Source organism: Nicotiana tomentosiformis, chromosome 6 (assembly GCF_000390325.3).
Source record: "Nicotiana tomentosiformis chromosome 6, ASM39032v3, whole genome shotgun sequence".
NCBI lineage: Eukaryota > Viridiplantae > Streptophyta > Magnoliopsida > Solanales > Solanaceae > Nicotiana > Nicotiana tomentosiformis.
Genome location: NC_090817.1, coordinates 130,362,856 through 130,383,452, shown reverse-complemented (window position 1 = coordinate 130,383,452; position 20,597 = coordinate 130,362,856). Strand labels below are relative to the sequence as shown.

Genomic DNA, 20,597 nt, shown 5'->3' with positions numbered 1-20,597 from the left:
AAAAGAAAATGGGTCCGGGAGTTCAAGTCCCTGGTATTGCTAGTTGGGAAAACAAGAAGAGAAAGGCGGCCTTTTCTATCCCTATAGAGACTCCTCCCTACAAGAGGAAGAACTACAAGGAGTCAGAAGAAGCAGAGTGAGCTGAACTGGAAAAAGCTCATGAAGAAAGTAAGAGAAAAGCTGCTGCAAAGGGAAAGAAGAAGATGGTTGAGCCTGTTGAGGCAGTTGAAATTGAGGAGATGGACATGGTTCTTCGTGATGAAGAGGAGGCAGAAGAAATTGAGGTTGTAACTCCAAAAGCAAAGAAAATCAAGACTTCCACAAAGAAGTCTGTTTCAAAGACAAAGTCTGCAGAGCCCTTTACCTTGAAGTCTAGAAAAGTGATGGAAGAATAAGAGAGTGAAGGAGAAGAATAACCTGATGTGGAGAAGGACAAGATGGTTAAGTTTGAAAAAAAAACCATCTTGAAAGGTAGATTCCTCAGGGACATGGAGGAGGAAGGCATGATTCTGCTGCTGAAAAAGTTACAACTGTAGGGTTGGAAGGACATGGTCCTTCAGATGGATGGAAAGCTTGCCAGAACTGAGATTGTGGAGTTCATGGAAAATTGTGAGATAACAAATGGCAGAGTCACTAGTGTGGTGAAGGGGGTGACAGTGAGTTTTTATGACAAGTAACTAGGAGAGATCTTAGGTGTACCTGGTGAAGGGTACAACGATTACAAGAAACTCAAATGTCCAAGTCTAGAGAATCTCACTACCTCCCTTGCTATTACAAGGAAGTTTGGTGACAATAAAGAAGAGCTTCAATCCAAGGCTATATACAAAAGTGAGATGAATCCACCCCACAAAGTGTTGTTTGAATTTGTTAATAAAGTTGTGCTGCCTAGGCAGGAAAGAAGGCACATTGCCACATTCATGGACCTGGTCCTTATGGAATGTTTGGACAGTGGAAGGCAAATAAATTGGCCTGGGTTTATCATCTAAATTCTTGATAGGGTTCTGACTGGCACCAAAACTCATGCCATACCCTATGGTTTCATTCTCACGGTTGTAGTAGCACACTTCAAGGTACCCATCAAGAAATGGGAAGTCGGTACAAGGAAGGATTACTTTGGGGCAAACACTTTGATTGCTTGTGACTATGAAGTCCACACCACTCCCAAAGAACCTGGTTTATCCAAGAAGGTACCTATGAACACCAAAGTGCGAGCCTTGGTGCAAGAAAGTGGGGCTAAGGATGCTGAAATTGAGAGGCTGAAGAAGAGGCTGACTGAAGTAGAAACTGAGAGGGATGCTCTCAAGGCTGAGCTTGAAAAGGAGAAGGAGAAGAATGATAGCATTCTTCATGATATGCTGAAGCTACTTCAGGCCAGAAACCAAGAACCTGGTCCTTCCTAACCTTGAAACCTTTATAGCCTAGTTAGACAAATCAGTGACCCGGATGGGATTTTTTTTTTTTGTTCTTTTTGCTCATGATCCACTGTTTTTTTTTCTTTATGATTTGTGGATGACTAGTATCAATGATAATCAACTGTTTTTGTGCTCTAAATGTTTTTTGATGCTTCTTAGATGGCTAATATCATTAGATTGATAAATGATGATTGACTCCATGATTGCATTTGAAGTAGCCCGAGTGGCCATGAGTAATTTCTATTAAAATCTGCCTATCTAACATAATTATTCAACTTTTAGATGATGCCAAAAGGGGGAAGATAGGTTGTGCTTCTTACTTTGGATTGTGATCTTTATAACCTAATGAACCTGGTCCTTGATGATTTGTGACTTTAAAATGGAAAGTGTTCTAACATTGTGTTGATGTTGAGCTGAGTTGACACAAGGCCTATCCTTATGAAAAGCACAGAGTTTGTCATCATCAAAAATGGGAAATTTATTGGCCCAAGTGAAGTTTTTTTGATGATTGACAAAGGAACTCAAGCATGAACCAGGTCCATACACAGTGTACATAGACACGAGCAGATTCGAGCATAAGGGATGCACTTGAAGGAGATAAGATTAAGTTGTTATATCTGATATTTCCTGATCGAAAAAGTTGCATAAATTATAAGGAGAATGACTCCTTACTCGAAGAGAACTTTATCCAAGATAAGGGAGGAGTTAGAAGTTGAAAATAACTAGAACTCTTCCACCATAGAAGAGTATAGCATCAGAACTCTAGTTATTTTCTATTCTACTAACTCTATAAATTGCAGGATGTTCTCATTTTACAGGTACGCACAAACGCTGAAGTTAAACTTGAGTTGAGAGAAAAGCAAGGCATTTTTCAAGCAATTCTTGTGTGATTCAAGTGTGCGAACCTGAAGTTATATGAACTTAATAGAAGAACCAGTTCCAAGTGTCTGTCTTTTATTCTAGTTTCATTGTAGTAGGTGTTTTCAAATGGTACCTTTCATCTTTATCTAGAGGCAATTGTATTAGGTACTCTAAGTATTCAAGTTAGAGTTAACTTGAAGTTGTCGCAATAGTTAGAGGTTGGTTGCCACAACAGGATTAGAGGTAATCCTTAGGTTTACAAAGAGTTTTGTAAATTCTGTTTTGGCTCAGTGATTTAGTGAAGTGTTGGAGAAAATCCTACTGAGTAGTAGGTCGTGATTTTTTTACCTTTTGAGTCGGGTGTTTTTCACATAAAATACTTGTGTTCTTTACTTTCCGCATTTACTATTTCTGCAACAGTAGTATGAGGAATACATAAAAGAACCAGGCCTTTCTATAATCAGTGCACGCGAAAATTGGACATCACACAAATCACCCTCCCTCTTCCCCTCCCCCCTCTTGTGTGGCATTAAAGTATAAAATAATAATTCTCAAAATACTAATAGTATTTTATTTTTTGGAAAGGAGGGAATACTCTTAAGTAGGGAGTAGGGCTTCTTGTGTTACATTGTAAAGAACAAGTAATAACTACATAAATAGATATAAATCAAAGTTTGTATAGAAAATTGTCCGGGTTATTTCTCTAAAAGATTTAATCAACAAAGTTTTCTTAAAATTATGTGTGGCCGGAAGGCTCTTTTCTAAATGAATTGTTTATGCAACAATTCCAACATCGGGAAAAAAAAACTTTTTTTTTTTCAACTGCTATTTTCTTTGCTTTTTTTTCTTCTTTCTATACACTTTTAAATATTTATTTAGTTTTAGAAATTCATAAAAGCTCATGAATAGTTGAGTATAATATTAATCCATATGTGTTTCTTCGCTATAACAACAACAACATACCTAGTATTATCCCACACCGTGGAGATATGTGTTTTTTCGCTAAAAATTTAAAATTAAATATATAGAAATTTATCGTCAGTGCATGGAATGAATAAATTATGAAGAATCTAAGAAAGTAGAGAACACACATAGGTGTATAAAAGGTAAAAGGATTTGTTTATGTAAAATGAGCATGGTTCTAAAACATGGGTCAAGTTGGGCGGGTTGGGCTATGACCCATTGTTTAGCCCATCTTGACCCAGCCCATCTTAATCCAAGTACACATTGGGCTGGGTTGGGCAATGATCTATTTATTGACCTAACCCATCTTGATCTGCTCAAATTCAGCCCAACCCACCCATTTGCCACCCATAGATTTAGCTAAAGCCGCTAGACATAGCACATAAGTTAATAGTAGCTAGTTGAATGAGACAGTATTCGGAAAGGTCTCTTTTTTGCATATAAACATTTGTATAAAGAAAGAACTCTCGTAGACAGGGGCACTAACTACTCATGTCAAAAGAAAAGCAGCAAGCGGAACTTAAACTTAAAGAAGTGAGACTCTGTCAAAGAAAAATCCATGTGCGCGCGCTAGTCCCTTGTAGACTCCAGTTTTTGCTCTCTCGTCTGCATGGCATATGAATTTTTTGAAATGTAAATAGACCAAAAGATAGATAAAAGAGTGATAGTACCATTGAAGAAAAGGCACATGTGGGAACATCTCTATTGATGAACCATTTCAAAAGTACGAGAGCTGACATGCCACAAGGCACGACCATGAAAGTAATAAAAAAGAAAAAGTTATGTAGTTGGACCATATATTCTATCTGTTCGAATTTTGCTTGTCTAGAGAAGATAAGAGGCAAAAAATGAAAGTGTTCACAACACATACATAAATAGTACTAATTAAGCCAACTATTAATGACTAGTAAAAACGTCAATAGGGGTCTGATTCTCCTATTTGATCAGACCGCTATGATCAGAAAGATAAAAAGCAAACTCTCACAATTTAGAGCCCGAACTCCAATCTAACAACTTCTTGTAAGTGAGATGAGGTACTTCTTTTGGTTTGAATAGGGGCTCGTTTTTTGTTTGCTTGAAGTAGCCACGACTTTTATAAGATGGCTAAGTTTAATGCTTTGACCAGTCTACTTGCACCTATGTTGATCAAAATGGCTAAGTTTGATGACTTGACTAGTCACTAACCCTCGTATTATGAGATTCTCTCACCCTGCCCCTTAATCACATATCCTCGTCTATTTTGATTTGAATGGGCGGGGACTCCCAAGGCACACAATGCCCTTACATAACCCACTATTTTTAAGTCCGAGATTCACCTCCCATAACCTAGCTCCCACTTGAAAAAAGAAGAATATCAAGGTAGGGTTTACGCACAACATCCACATAAACCATGGGACTGGCATTTGTGCGTCAGCAAATACGCAAATTGCCTGGGGAGAAGCAAAATAATGGGGAAACAGAAAGTTTAGGAAACATTATCCACTTATTGGTATTTGAGCGATAACACGTGCATATATAGTGCAACTTTGAAACTGGTTAATTAGCCTTAACTAATGAGATAAAAGAAAAAAGTCAAGCTTCAACTTTAGTCACAATCTCACACTATATGTCACCAGCCAGTCTCATTCAATAATCAAAGTTTTCCTTCGTTATGCTTTTCCATCTCCATTTGGCTTAAACAGAAGAGAAATATTTACTTGAAATGAAAGATAAAATGATCAATGGCTGATAAGTGATTTTCAAGTTACATATACAACACTTATATATGAAGTACTAGCTTGTAGTGTATGATTATTCATAAATTCAAGAAAATCGGACCATCCTTCATCCGATTTTGAATGTAAAAGATATAGCATCACCAACAGTCAGCTCTGACTTTCACGCTGAAAATGACTGCTGATGATGTTATATGGAGTATCATTCAATATTCCAGGAGGACAGAGGCTAGCTAGCTCCATTGTATCATCACTTCATCATCGTCTCGGCAGTAGCAGTGTAAAATAAAGATCTTTACACTGTCAGTGTATTAATTAACGTAAATCCCATCGTCAGAGTAAACACTCGTTACATCAAAATCCTGATCCACCTAGAGCTGGAGCCCAGTAATCGGCGCCCGTGTCGCTTCCTACATTTTGCATGCAAGAAATAGGAACCAAGCACAACCCTCTACTCCTTAAATCCTTCGTTTTGTGTTGAGAATCCTACAAAAAGTTTCATTTGCAGTTAGTAGTTGTAATTACGGGATAAAGGAAGTTGGATAATTGCTAATTTAGGCTATCATGATCAGTAGACTAATTTCAATATTTCTTTTGCTAATTAAGATACCAGTAAATGGCAGTATGTCACATGCATGAAAGAATTTAAGCTATACGATATACTATCAGGGTACAATTTAAGTCACTTTACTTGTTGTAGCACGTAAACTGCTCTATTTTCAAGGTTACAGGTTTCACTTTTTATGGGTTTATCTTTTGGATAACCTGTTAGTATTGAAAAATTTAATACTAACAATATATATAACTTCAACTCTACGCAGAATATATATATACCTGCATATATGCGGACCTCCTTTTTCAGGAACTACCATCCAAAAACTAGATGAAAATGGATCAGAATTAAATCAGTATCTATGAGACAAGAACTAAAAGACTCCGATCAGTTCAAAACTTTAGCCCTTTATCTTAACTAACTAGTGTATATTAAGCCCTTTTTCTAAAAAACAAAATCCCTTTTATACGAAATCATACAGTTGAAGAACTTCAATTATTATTGGAGTTCATGAAGTTGGGAACTTAACGTCATTTCTCTTTAAGATCACTTTTACGTTTGATACTAGCTTTACAAATGCAAAGTCTCTCATACATAGCTTGCTTTTGGTGGTGAGAAATCCAATAAAACAGGCACAATATATCAAGCTGTTTTGGGCAGTAATAACTTAACTATTTTCTTGAATTCAAGGAAGAGATATTCTTTCATAATTAATCAATTAATAACATATGATTAGTCAGTCGCACGTGTATATATGAATGTGTGAGACTGCAGAATCTTGGTCGTGCATCGGAAAATGTGAAAAGAAAATGCCAGCTGATATATAAAATGGTGGACTCACTGATTGTTGGGGAACGTGACCCATGCTTCCTGATGCATTCCCCAAGTATGGAGAGCTTAATGCCTGCATTGGTGCACGAAAATAAAGCAAAAAGTAAAAACAAATTTACAGCAAAAATAGCAAAGAGCTTCTGTAAAGGAAACTACTGTACTGGGGGGATAATTTTTCCAATCCTTTTTTTTCTTTTTGTTTTCAATCACTTAAAAGACAGATGCGGATTCAAGATTTAAAGTTTATGCGTTCTTATAGCGACCTTAAGTAAATATACAATAAATAATTGGGTTCACGATCAAATATTTATGAATATTTAGTAGATTTTTTATATATATGTAGGGTATATGCAAACGTTATTAGGTTCACGGGAACCACATATAATAAGCTAGATCTGCCCCTGCTTAAAGATAATTACAATTAATCATCCGTAATAATATTATCATATTAGTTAAAGATAAATATAGTTAACCGTGTGTAATAATATTATCAAATCACTTAAAGATAATTACAGTTAATCGTCTGTAGTAAGTAAAACTAGTGAGTTGAAAAATGAAGCAGGGCTAATTACCTGCTACAACTGTATAACATATTCAATTTCACTGGCAACACTATTAATGTATACTAGTATATGTTAAATGTGCTTTCGAAAATAGGGTGGAAAAATGAAGAAAAAAGAGACCTGAATTTGACCCTGAAGGAATCTGATGTAGCCAATAGCTTCTGACAAGACGGAGGCTGTATCAGTCTGCAAAAGAGAAACATGACATGTCTATCTCAGCAATACAAAAAGCCATATTATTCTTTTTTTCTCTTTTTCTTTTCTTGATCAAAACTTCTTTTTGTGTTGAAAACTTTAAGACAGGGCTTTATGGGTAAGATTAAAGCAAAAGGGAATCTTGATGTGTTTCTGGATTTCATCATAAACTATCAACTGTTGTACACTAATAACAATAAAATTCCTTCAATTTAGTCTAGTCTTCTTTGTTTATTCCTGGCCTTCATTTCAGTGTACAGTTTCACCAGCATGGGAAGGAAGCTAAGCAACAGAAAGAAAGAGTAAGACTTAATTTGTATACAGTGACAGCGTAAAAAAGCTTTTAAATATCAATGTATTTAACCTAGTAACCTAACTTATTTTTAGGTTATCGACCACTTTTTGTGAACAATTATGTATGTAATTATCGTGACTTAATAGTGTAAGAAAATTAAAAGTTAAAACTCTAATTACTTTACCTTTCCAAATGGAGAAACAAGTTGGTGGAGTGATGTTATTCTATCCCCTAGCTTCTCCTTTCTTACCTGCTTCGAAAAAGACAACAAAATTCTGTTAAGGACTTTTAATTTGCTACATATTTTTCAGTAAATATAATTTCTTGTTATTGCTCGAGTATCTAAAGGAGAGAAAATTGCCTTTAGAGAAGGTTGGCCTGAAGAATGCTGAACCCTAGCCTTTTTACTTATCCCACCACTGCTTGTGCTGTTACACTTTAATGGAGGCATAAAAGAAAGTCAATAAAGTCAAGAAAAAGAAACATATTACCCACTAAAGTAAGTTCAAACTTAATGCTAATGATGATCAACCAAAAAATTTCAGAGTAAATATTAGCTAGGAGTAGTAATTAATTAACCTATCTTTTTGTATGATTAATTCGTAATGGTAATCATGAACTTATTTTGGCATTTATATGTATCACTTTCTCCTTTTTAAAATGCTAATGATGAATTTATTGACTTATATATATGCAAAGATGAGATGTAGAAATCAACTTTTTACCCTATCTTTCTTTTTCTTTTTAATTTCTTACCTCAGATGAATTGTCTGGATGTTGATGCTTGAGTTCCCCCTTGCTATTTTTATTACTGGAGAAGTTCAAAACGTTATGATTTAATAAACCTGTTGTAATACAAGAGCTAGCTGGTGATGGCATATCTTGATGTTGAGACCAAGAATTAGCAAGAAGAGATCGACACGTGTACGCGGCGTGTTTGGTAAATTCCGTTGGTAATTCCAGTTTTTCTTGTAGCGATGCTTGAAATTCATTTTGGACATGATGATGATAGTCGTATAATTGGCCAAGCTCTGGCTTTACATCATCAATAGGATTAACCCTAAAATTAGAAGCTGATGGAATATGGACTGAATTCAAATTTTGGTCTTCTGAGTTTCCTGCTTGATGAAAAGGACTAATACCAAACTTTTCTTCATCACCAGAAAATCCACTCCTGCAATTTGAATTGAGATTAGTAATTAATTAACAACATAATTAATAGGAAAAAGTTTCACCTTAGTCATACTCTAACATGGTAATACCAAGACTCAAAAATATAAATCTTAGTAATAATTAACAAAAGGCTGCTTTAGCTAGGGCGGATTCTGAGTGTTCAATTGTGCTCATTTCTTGCTGCTTGAACTATATATACATATACATATAATAAAACTGCACTCATTTTGAACTCGTTGTCTCTAGATCTTGTATTCGCCTAAGCTCATAGCATGAAGACCTTTAGAAATTGATCAAATGATAATTATTAGCTCAACCAAAGGGGAAAGTTTTCGGAATCAGCAAAAAAATAATCTTTGAAACTTTAAAACATGATAAAGGTAAACAAGAATTGAACCAAGCTACGTAAACATGACAAAGAAAAGACAGAGAGAGAAATTAAAGATATGTATTTACAGAAGTAGTTGGCTCAATGAGCGAGCAGAGAAATCTTGGGTTGAATTGTCATCTAATGAAGAATTTGAAGCTCCATAAAAATGCGAAGAAGAAGAAGAAGAAGAAATATGCTCGGATTGTTGATGCATATTGTTTCCATTCATTAGCATGCTCCACCAATTAGTAGGGTTTCCAGCCATCATTTGCTACTGCTTATGATTATTAGCTGATCCTCAACTCAACTCAAAGATTATTGTTTGTCTTTTCTCTGCGCGTTATGAACACATAAGCAGTCCTTCGTCTTCCTCTATGTCGGTCTCTCTCTCTCACTACTTTTTGATCTAGTGTACAAATCACTAGATGTTTAGTTTTCCTTTTTTGTGCACAAAAACGAGGCTTTCTTGAAGGCTTTCAAGGCTGTATTTGCTTTACTCATAAGAGGTTGAAGAAACCAATATATCATTGTCAACTGAGTAACATTTACTTAGTAGTATTTCTTACTTGTGGGGTTGAGAAGCTTTGTGATTGTATTTTGTTTTCCCCTTATTGATACCTTCTTTTTATTTATTTATTTTTTCCTTGCTTTAGCTTTATTGTAAAGTGGAGGCAGAAAAAGGCTGGTGGGTCACGCCCAAAAACAAATGCCCGTGGAGTTTTTTTAAACCTATAGTTGTTTACCCTCACAATCGGATAATAATAAAATTTGCAAGTGATTTTAAAGATACGCGGATTAATTTAATACAAAGCAATGGATTAAGTCAAATTGAACAAACAAAGATAAAATAGATTCAAACCACAGGAGAAGGATAGTTCCAGCCTTATTGAAATATTTACCCTCGATCCAGGCTCGCTATGGCCAGCTCTAATGAACAAGAGAAAGAGCTAATAACAAAGAAAATAATAATATATTGCTTTGGAATACGTGTTATAATATGCTTAATGAATTAGCAGACCTCCTTTATATATTAGGGAAATTCTACTCTAAGTATAACTCGATAAAAGGTAAAAAAATCTTTTGTTTAATTGGTTGTCGGTTCTACATCGATACGTGTCGAGATCCATGCCATGATATCCAGCCGGTCACGGATATTACGGCCTCATGTTGGCCGCGCTTGATTACCCGGCGACGCCCTCCGAAGTCCTTCAAGTTTTAGGTTGGTCTCGAATCATGCCCCCATACTCTGACTCGAGGATATCCTTGCTTCGATTCCGATCATTAACAATTATATCTCGAGCTCAGTTTACCCTGTTGGAGGCCAGAGTGTATCATGAGCCCGATTTTTATCCGTACACAGATAGTCCCCTCGTTTCTCGGAAAGTAAACTGATGATAAACGACATGAATGTCCTGATCCCTTCTTCGATACACCGTGACATAAGCGACAGAAACCATAAACGTCTCGACAGTCATGTCATAATGGCATTAAATGCATGTCACCCGTCAGCCAGTTGTCCCTAGAGGCGAAACATCATGGCACCACTATAAATACCCCCTCTTTCGTTCATTTCTCACTTTGCGGTAAACTGTCTACCCTCGTACCCTCAGGATTTCACTACTCCCTTTCACATTCTAGCATTTTTACCTCCGGTATTCGAGATTTCTTTGAAATTTTTACTCAACATCCACTCAGGCTAACACATCTCAGCCTCCAGTTTTCTATCTTCTTCAAGATTTCTCTTGGAACAATGGCCAAAACCTCAAAATTTGTTCCCCAAAAGGTTACTTCTACTTCCCAAACGACTGTCGAGACTACTTCCGATGTGGTCGACCTCGGGAGACCTCCTGCTAATGTGGCTATCGAGGAACGGCTCCTGAACCTCCCTTGAAGATGTTCATTCCGGAGGTGCTGACGACTTCAAGGTCGAAAAACCCTCCTCGGTGCAGGGTCGTGGTGAAGAGGCATTGAGATTTATCTGCTCGATCACCGAAGACGATCTCCCCTTAGTCCGAAAGGACTATAACTGGGCCGATAAATACGTATTGGTCCCCGACTCTGAGAAGGCCATTACTACACATGTTGAGGGATACCTAAGTGTCTACACTTATCCCTTTTATGCTGGGCTCGGTGGATCCGGTCATCATAAACTTCTGCAAGAGGTACGAGGTATGCCTCGGCCAAATCCACCCTTCACTATGGAGGATTGTGATCCTCCTCCGACTTTTTGTAAATAAAACTGATTTGCGCACCTTCACCATCGATCATCTGCTCCGCTTATACAGTCCCCGAATATTATTTTAGGGGGGGAGGCTGATAAAGCTTGTTCGTTGGGCTAGCAAAGCCACATTTTTGAGTATCGACGAGGACCGGGACCGAGGATGGCAGGATCGTTTTGTCCGGGTGAGGACCTCGGATTTGATCCCTGCTTAATTCATTCCATTCCCTAAGAAGTGGAATACATCACGTAAGTAAAAACTTTCCTTCAAATATTGATTATGAGTTAATTCTCCTTTTTCTTATTGGTATTTGTGGTGGTGCAGCCGTTTTTTGAGTCCCAAACATTGTTCCTCGTCTCAAGGAGTGGGTCGAAGGCATCGTCTCACAGATGCCCTACTCTGAGCGCTCATGGCGCAAACTCTCGAAGGGCCATTAGGAGGCCCGTTCCCATGGTAAGATTTTTTCCGAGTAGGTTGTGTTAGGCTTTTTTTAAGCTTTATGTTCTTATTATTTTTTCTTTACTTCTCTTTTGCAGGTTTGCCTAAGACCGTCGAACTTAGGCCCTCGGTTGGGGACGAGGACTTACATGCTGGTTCTTCCACTTCAGGACAGCTCGAGGTCACAGCAGCGGAGAAGAAAAGAAAAAGGGTCCTGAGTTCACCAAGCTCGGAGAAAAAGAAAACGAGAAGGAGGCTGGTTCGACAGCCAAAGGAAACCTCCAACTCCCGAGTGCTTGACTCGGCATCACTCCTCTGGCTCAGAGACGAGCCTGAGGATGACCACATCTTCATGGCCCACGTTCCATCTATCCCCGAGGAATGGGTGGCAGCCGAGGCGAAAGCGACCGAAGCTGATCCCCCTCAAGTTTGCGAGGCCGACGTCGAAGTAAGGGTCGAGGATTTGCGAGATACTGGTCTTGCCCCGCCCGGTGTTATAGATATCTCGGGATCGCCTTCATTCATAGAGTCAATGTTCGATGAAGCTCGAACGACGATGGAGCGGTCCCAAAAGGAGGCTCACAGGGCGGATGATCCCCTTCGAGGATTTTTTGACAGTATAGACTCATCTGTCCTAGAGGATTTTACCAAGTTGGGTGAGTTAGAGGTGCTAAGGAAAAGTCCACCTTCAAAATCTGGCGGGTCGAGCTCGAGCCTGAAATTAACCAACTGGTTCCCTGCTCCGAGCACGGATCCTGGTCGAAAATGGATCGTTATTATCACGGTTCTGGAAGATGCCTGGGTCCTCTTCGCCCCTGTAGGGATAGGCAGTTACTTCGGTGCCTGGTGACTGAAGAAGACCAGGCCAAAATAAACGAGGTAGATGCGTCATACCTGTTCAACGAAGCACAACCGGCGCTGAACCGGGTAACTCTTGATAATTCCTAATGATTCCAATATTTCTCTTGATATTTGAACTAATTTTTTTGATAACTCTAATATCTTTCCTCGTATTTGCATGCCTTGGTGCTCACCACGAGACTTTCCTCCAATACCGGGATGAGCTGATCCAACTCGAGGCCGAAGCCAAAGAGCTTGGTGAGAAAAGAAGCATGTTTAAACTTCTCAGCGAGCAACGTGAGGGTGAAATCAAGAACCTCCGAGCCGAGTTGGATAAGGCTCAGAAAGAACATACCGACCTGTTGGAACGGGTAAAATTTTTTGAAGTTAGTGATGATGAGCTAGACACGGTGTCTAACGGTCAGAATCTACTGGTCCAGCAGAAGATTGATTGGGTTGACCAGCTCCGGGCTGAGATGGACAAAGTCAAGGCCATGGCCGAGGAGTGGAAGGGCAAGATGGACCGGCTGGCTTCGGAAAAGGAAACAGCCCGGGAGCAATTGGCCTCGGCAGAGGCCCAACTTCGATCGATGAAGGAGAAAGCAGAGGCACGGTCCTGGAAAATTGAGGAGCTCTAGTCCCAACTGAGCTCGGCTGTTGCCGATCGGGAAACCCTCACCAAGGAGCTTAAAGCAGCCAAGTTAGTGGCTAAAATAGCAAAGGTCGATACCGATGAGATGGTGGCCCAGTATAAAGCCGATGCTGAGGCAACTCAGTAATGCCTAAAGGCCATAGTCAATTATGTGAAGTGGCAATCCCGGAGGGAGGCTCTCGAAAAGGTTCATGCCCGGGGGTTCAATTTATCGGCTGAGCTCGAAAATGTTAAGAGGCTTGCGGCCGAGGCGAAGAATTTGGCGTACCCCGAGGATGAGGAAGATTCTGATGGTTCGGATAGATCCAAAGACAGGAAAGATTCTGACGGGCTCGGTGATGAGGCGGGCTCCGGTGAGGGTTAGGCTTCTTAGGTGCCTTGTAATTTTTGCTTTTATACCTTTGTATTTTGTTGAGGCCGTTTGGCCTTTGTAAAAATTTACGTGTGTGTGTGTGTGTGTGTGTGTGTGTGTATATATATATATATATATATATATATATATATATATATATATATATATATATATATATATATATATATATATATAAAAGGCTTTTTCCCTTCGGCAAATTTCAAGCTTGATTCTTTTTGCGTTTTTCTTTATGATTGCAAAGATTTCTGATGCCTTAGCTCGTAATAATTAGGTCTTATTCGGAGGTTCGAACATTGTTTGTTTTCGAGACTATTTTACTTAAGGCTCGTGGGGGAGCTTGGTATGACCGGAAGCTTTCTCTGAAATGTTCACTTAGAATGTTTTATAATTTTGCCGAGGGTAGCCTTCAAACCGGTTTAGAAATTTTGAAGGCCTTATGTTTTGGTTACGAATCTCGAACATCTCCGAGCCGTTCTAGGACGATCATAGCCTTTTAAGTTTGGATGTTTCCCAATGGGTTCATTCCCCCGAGTTATCCAGGCTTGTCCAAGACAACAGTTCCGAATGGGGATGGTTGTAGCCTTAAAAGTTCGGGCACTGCCTAATAAGCTTTGTGCCTCCGGGCATCGATACCCCGGGTCGCCCGAGCCTGCCTTGGACGAAAGTCCCAGAGTGAGGGTGATCTCTTGGATCCGGACAAAGGTGGCCCTTAGGCTCGATATCTTTAGGGGACCGAATGTAGAAATGTTTAAGGGACAAAATATTTATCTGCAAGGAGAAACTTTCTTTTATTTTTGTGCATAATATACAAGGTTACAAATGTGTACATGCTTCGCGTCAGAGCTTGGGTGGTCTACATGTTCTTCTGAGCAGGGTACCGTCTTTGGACAAGCTGAACCGAGCTGCCTTCGTACGCAGAGCCCTCGATTCTTTATGATCTGAGGGCAGTTTTTCGGTCTTCATATACTCTATATATTTGCTTCTCCAGTCCCAAGTTAGGCTTGTTGAGTTTATCTCGGCGTGACCTTTTTCCACTACCGATCTCATGAGTTATACGACCGCCCCCGAGTTGAACTCATCGTCATCGACCGATGACCCCAAGTTAGCAAGGGCACCGACCTCACTATTTTGATCCCAAGATACATGTTGTAGAGTCCACTCCTTGAATCGATATAACGTTACATGCATCTTATCCAGGTATCTTTGCATTCATTTCTCTCTGACTTCGAACGTCCCGTTAACTTGGTTCACCACAAGGAGGGAGTCACACTTGGCTTCAATCACCTCTACCCCCAAGCTTTTGGTCAGTTCGAGACTTGCAATCATGGCCTCATATTCGGCCTCGTTGTTAGTTAATTTTAAAGTCCTAATAGAATGTCTAACTATATTACTTATTGGTGGCTTCAATACGATGCCAAGTCCGAACCCTTTTGCATTCGAGGCACCGTCCGTAAAGAGGGTCCAGATTTCCGAAGAAGTCTCCGATTTCAACAACAACTCTCTTTCTACCTCGGGTATTAGGGCCGGCGTAAAGTCGGCCACAAAGTCTACCAAAATTTGAGATTTAATGGCGGTCCAGGGTCGATATTTGATATCGTACCCTCTGATCTCCACGGCCCATTTGGCCAATTGTCTCGAGAGCTCGGGTTTATGCATTACATTCCTCAACGGGTAAGTAGTTACATCATATATGGGGTGAATTCCTAGAGGCGCTTAGCAAAGCGAGCGCCAATTTTTCTAGGTGAGGGTATCTAGTTTCTGCCTCGCCTAGAGTCCTGCTAACATAATAGATTGGAAATTGCGTACCTTCCTCTTCCCGGACCAGGACCCCACTTACCGCTACCTTGGATACTGCTAGGTACAGGTATAATTGTTCGTCTATCTAAGGAGTATGAAGCAGAGGTGGGCTCGAGAGATATCGCTTGAGTTCCTCCAAGGCTCGTTGGCACTCCGGGGTCCATGAGAAGTTATTCTTTTTATTTAATAGGGAGAATAACCTGTGGCTCTTATCGGAGGACCTAGAGATGAATCGCCCCAAGGCGGCTATGCGCCCGGTTAACCTTTGAACGGCCTTGACGTTGTCCATAACAGTAATATCTTCGATGGCCTTGATCTTATCGGGATTAATCTCGATTCCCCAATTGGACACCATGAATCCGAGAAAATTCCCAGACCCGACCCCGAATGCACATTTCTCCGGGTTCAGCTTCATATTGTATCTCTTCAATATGATGATGGTTTCCTGCAAATGTTTTAAATGGTCCTTTGCTCGCGGGGACTTAACCAACATATCGTCAATGTAAACCTTCATTGATTTTCCTATTTGTTCTTCGAACATCCGATTTACTAGGCGTTGGTAAGTAGTACCAGTGTCTTTAGTCCGAATGGCATCACGTTATAGCAGTAGGTGTCGTACTTAGTGATCAAGGAAATTTTTCCTGATCGCCCAGGTCCATCTAAATTTGGTTGTACCCAAAATAAGCGTCGAGAAAACTGAGGATCTCGTGGCCGGCCATTGCATCGATCATGTGATCGATATTAGGTAAAGGGAAAGAGTCCTTGGGACATGCTTTAGTCAAGTCTTTATAGTCTACACACATTCTTAATTTGTTTCCCTTTTTAAGGACTACTACTACGTTTGCTAACCAGTTCACCTCCCCGACGGACCCTATTTTAAGGAGTTTAGATACTTCGTCCTTGATGAAAGCATGCTTGACTTCGGACTAGGGCCTCCATTTCTGCTTGACCGAGTGGAACTTCGGGTCCAGGCTCAGCTTGTGAGTGGTTATTTTCGGCGGTATCCCTGTCATATCAAGGTGGGACCAAACGAAATAATTAATGTTAGCTATAAGGAATTTAATGAGTTTTTTCCTGAGCTCGGGACTCAACCCCGTGCCCAGGTATATACCTTTCTATCGGGCAAGTGCTCAATCAGTACGACTTGCTCTAGTTCCTCGACTGTTGATTTGGTAGCGTCGGAATCGTCGGGGGCTATGAAAGACCTGGGAACTCCATAGTCGTCGTCCTCACCTGTCTCCTGCTTTTTCAGTTGGGGCGGGGCTATTATCAGTAGTTGTTATTTAGTTTCTCCCTTGTTGATCGAACCCAGATCCTTTGGTGTAAAAAGTACGGATATCGAGACCACCTCGTCTACTGCAAAAATCTCCTTTGCGGCCGGTTGTTCTCCGTAAATTGTTTCTATCCCTACCGGCGTTGGGAACTTCAACACCTGGTGTAGCGTCGAGGGCACTGCCCTCATGTTGTGAATCCACGGTCTCCCGAACAAAGCATTGTACCTTATATCCCCTTCGATCACGCAGAACTTCATTTCCTGAATGGTCCCGACGGTGTTCACCGGTAATGTTATCTCCCCTTTAGTGGTCTTGCTTGCCATGTTGAATCCGTTTAGAACCCTGACTGCAGGCACGATTTGGTCTTGCAAACCCAGTTATTCCACGACCCTCGATTTAATGATATTGGCCGAGCTACTGGATCAATCAACACACGCTTAACTCGAGATTTATTTATGAGTACAGATATTACGAGTGCATCGTTGTGGGGCTACACGATACCTTCAGCATCCTCGTCGTTGAAAGACAAGGTCCCTTTTGGTATGTAATCTCGCGTCCATTTTTTGCTCGTGATGGATACTTTGGTACGCTTCAACATTGCCCCCTAGGGGACATCGACCCCACCGATGATCATGTTAATAATGTGCTGAGGTTCCTCCTGCTCGGTCTGTTAATTAGAATCTCTATTCTTGAAATGATTTTTGGCTCAATCACTCAGGAACTCCCGGAGATGTCCGTTGTTGAATAACCGAGCTACCTCCTCCCTTAATTGTCGACAATCCTCTGTTCTATGGCCGAGTGTACCATTATACTTGCATACTAAGTTGGGATCCCTTTGGGCTGGATCGTACTGTAGAGGTCGAGGCCATTTGGTGTCTCTGATGCGTCCGATGGCCGATACGATAGCAGCCGCATCGATGATGAAGTTGTACTCCGACAACCTTGGCGTTTCCTTAGGCCCGATGGACCTGTCAAAACCGTTTTTGCTCATGAGTCCCCAGTTATTTTGACTCTGATCGCTTCTCCTTTCATTTTTCACAGGGTTTCGTCCGGACCCGTTACCTCTATGATCACTGTTATACAGTAGATATCGATCCCTAGTTGACCTTGGTTCACAATCAATGTCTCTTTTGGGTCTATCACTAGCTCAGATAGGATAAATAGACCCGGAAAGGGCCCCAAGCTGATCATCTTCGACTCTAATTTTTGACTGATATCGGTTATGTGCATTGGCCTATATTACGGCCGGATATTCTACCAGATTTTGCTTCAACTTTTGCGAAGCCAAAGAGCTTCGAGTATTGAGTTCTTGGGTGAAGGCCTGAACGGCCCAATCGTCTGCCACCGGTGGAAGGTCTATCCGTTCCATTTGAAATCTTGACACGAACTCCTTGAGCATCTCGTTATCTCTTTGCTTTACCTTAAAAAGTTCTGATTTTCTGGTCTCGACCTTGATAGCTCAGCGCATGCGCTTTCACGAAAGCATCTGCAAGCATGGTAAATGAGTCAATAGAATTGGGGAGTAAGTTGTGATACCATATCATATCTCCTTTTGACAAGGTCTCTCCGAACTTTTTCAACAAGACAGATTCGATCTCATCATCTTCGAGGTCGTTCCCCTTGATAGAACATGTATATGAGGTCGCATGTTTATTAGGGTCAGTTGTCCCGTTGTACTTAGGAATTTCAGGCATGCGGAACTTCTTAGGGATTGGCTTCAGAGCTGCTCGGAGGGAAAGGTTTTTGAACGAACTTCTTGGAATCCATGCCCTTTAATATCGGCGGTATTCCTGGGATCTGATCGACCCTAGAATTATAGGTTTTCACCTTTTTATCATTGGTTTCGACTTTCTTTTCTCCGTTTCCACACGTTTTTTCAATTCCTCGATCATCTTTATTATCTTGGGGTTGGTCTCGGGTTCAGCTTCATTTGGCCTATCTGCGGCCAGTTCATTTCTGCGAGTGTTCTCCCGGGATGATCCGTGCTCAACTCCACTGGGAGCGCGACTTTGGTTCTGCAGCTGGGCTATCGCTGCCTACTGAGCTTGCAGCATTTCGAAGATCACCCGTAAGTTGATCCCATCTTCTTCATCGTCACTAGCATTTTGGGCTACCGACCGGACTCCCCCGCGGACGCTGTTCTCAGGATAGCTGGGCAAATTCGTATTGATGGCCACATATGAGCTGGCGTCGATCGGGTCCGCGACCGAGATTCCGTTGGGATCAGGGGGGCACCCCATTACCGGGCACTATATTATTGTTCTCGCCATGGTGGCCAGACTCAGCTTCCGTGTTTAGAGGGGCAAATTGGGAGTTCGACATTCTCAACGCATACCTGAAATCAAAGACACTTTAAAGAACAAGTGTGAAGTAGGGTGTGTTATGAAAATTTATATCAAATTGCCACTATTTTCCTTAGCCCCACGGTGGACGCCAAACTGTTTACCCTCAAAATAGAATAACAATTAAATTTGTAAGTGGTTTTAAGGATACACTGATTAATTTGTTACAAAGCGATTGATTAAGTCAAATTGAACAAACAAAGATAAAATAGATTCAAACCACACGAGGGGATAGTTCCAGCCTTATTGAAATATTTATCATCGATCCATGCTCGCTATGGCCACCTCTGATGAACAAGGGAAAGAGCTAATAATAGAGAAAATAACAATATATTATTTTGGAATGCATGTTACAATGTGATTAATGAATTATCAGATCTCATCATTATCAGACCCCCTTTTATATAGTAGGGGAATTCTACTCTAAGTATAACTCTATAAAAGGTAAAAAAATCTTCTATTTAATTGGTTGCCGGTTCTACATCGATACGTGTCGAGATCCATGCCGTGATATTCGGTTGATCACGGTCACGGATATTACGGCCTCCTGTTGGCCGTGCTTGATTACCCGGCGACACCCTCCGAAGTCCTTCAAGTTTTAGGTCGATCTCGAATCATGCCCCCGTACTCTAATTCGAGGATATCCTTGCTTCGATTGCGATCATTCGCAATCATATCTCGAGCTCGTTTTACCCTGTTGGAGGCCAGAGTGTATCATGAACCCGGTTTTTACCCGTACACACATTGGCTTGGAGTGGTAACTAAGGGATTGTTCTTTTCTGTTACTACTAGCTATAGAACTGCATTCTTAGATCTTATCAAGTAAAATAGGAGCATGCTCTGTTACCGTAGCAGTATAAGTTTATGTGTTCTTCTATTAATTAATGAGTATAGCTTTTTTCACAGGCTGTGTAAAAGAATCTTTAGTTGCACCATAAAGACATTTATAAGATAACTACAAACACGTACAGTAAAAAAAATAAAACAGACAACTTATAACGGCAGTTACTTTACAGTAATAGTGTAAAATGTAATGTCAGTTGGAAATTAAATGCTTAATCATACGATTGTTACGGTTTTGCCCTGAATTAATTAATTTATTAGAACCTTCTTTCTTTAAATAAGGAAAAAAAACTACCAAAAGAAATTAATATCCTTCATATGACATATTCTTTTTTTGGAAAAAAAAATCTTGAAAATCTATAAATTGAGGATCTCTAGTTCTCACAACAATAAAAACAAATATTCACAATGTATTCATTAAAAAATTTTATTTAGGAGGAGATTTTTTTTTTTCGATAAATCTTTATATTAATTAGTAGATGAATGTAAGTCAATTGACAAAATCCCGTTGTAATATTCTCTTTTAGTATAATTTCGAAGGACTCTCCCAGCCTTTTGAAAACAATTCAAAAGACAGTTCTTACACCATGGATGCAGACTCCTCGGCCAAACGGTCAAAACGATTAGAAATAGTTGAAGTATTTGATTGGTTTAATGAAGTTGAAATAGTTAGCCGGAGAAGTATTAGTCAATCTGGACAAAATCAACTGTGCCATCCTTCAGGTTTAGATTGTATAAATCTTAATCGGTTGTAGGGACGCTAATAATTACAGTATCTTACATTAATAGTGATGTTACAGTATACATAGGTTTAGCGGGAGGTAAAGCCTTTAACAAACAGGAACTTCATAAACAATTGAAATTCTTGCCTAACACCCTCGCTAGAAC

General features: G+C 40.1%; 1 protein-coding gene across 1 annotated transcript; it reads right to left on the bottom strand.

Moving 5' to 3' along the window:
• Positions 1 to 4,928: 4,928 nt before the first annotated feature.
• LOC104102094 (transcription factor bHLH68-like) lies at positions 4,929 to 9,510 on the bottom strand. The gene is made up of 7 exons (XM_009609716.4): positions 9,018 to 9,510; positions 8,145 to 8,562; positions 7,750 to 7,824; positions 7,573 to 7,638; positions 7,019 to 7,084; positions 6,346 to 6,408; positions 4,929 to 5,437 (listed from the first exon to the last, which is right to left on the bottom strand). Exons 1-7 carry the CDS (start codon positions 9,197 to 9,199, stop codon positions 5,306 to 5,308), a joined length of 1,002 nt encoding a protein of 333 aa, XP_009608011.1. The 5' UTR covers positions 9,200 to 9,510; the 3' UTR covers positions 4,929 to 5,305.
• Between the last annotated feature and the right edge of the window lie 11,087 nt (positions 9,511 to 20,597).

Bases quoted from the DNA above. Each gene is read 5' to 3' on its own strand.
- LOC104102094 (XM_009609716.4), bottom strand. From the start codon at position 9,199: ATGATGGCTGGAAACCCTACTAATTGGTGGAGCATGCTAATGAATGGA. The intron at 8,563-9,017 runs GTAAATACATAT...TTCAAATTGCAG, and splicing joins TCATTGAGCCAACTACTTCT to GAGTGGATTTTCTGGTGATG. The intron at 5,438-6,345 runs GTGAGTCCACCA...AACTTTTTGTAG, and splicing joins GTCACGTTCCCCAACAATCA to GATTCTCAACACAAAACGAA.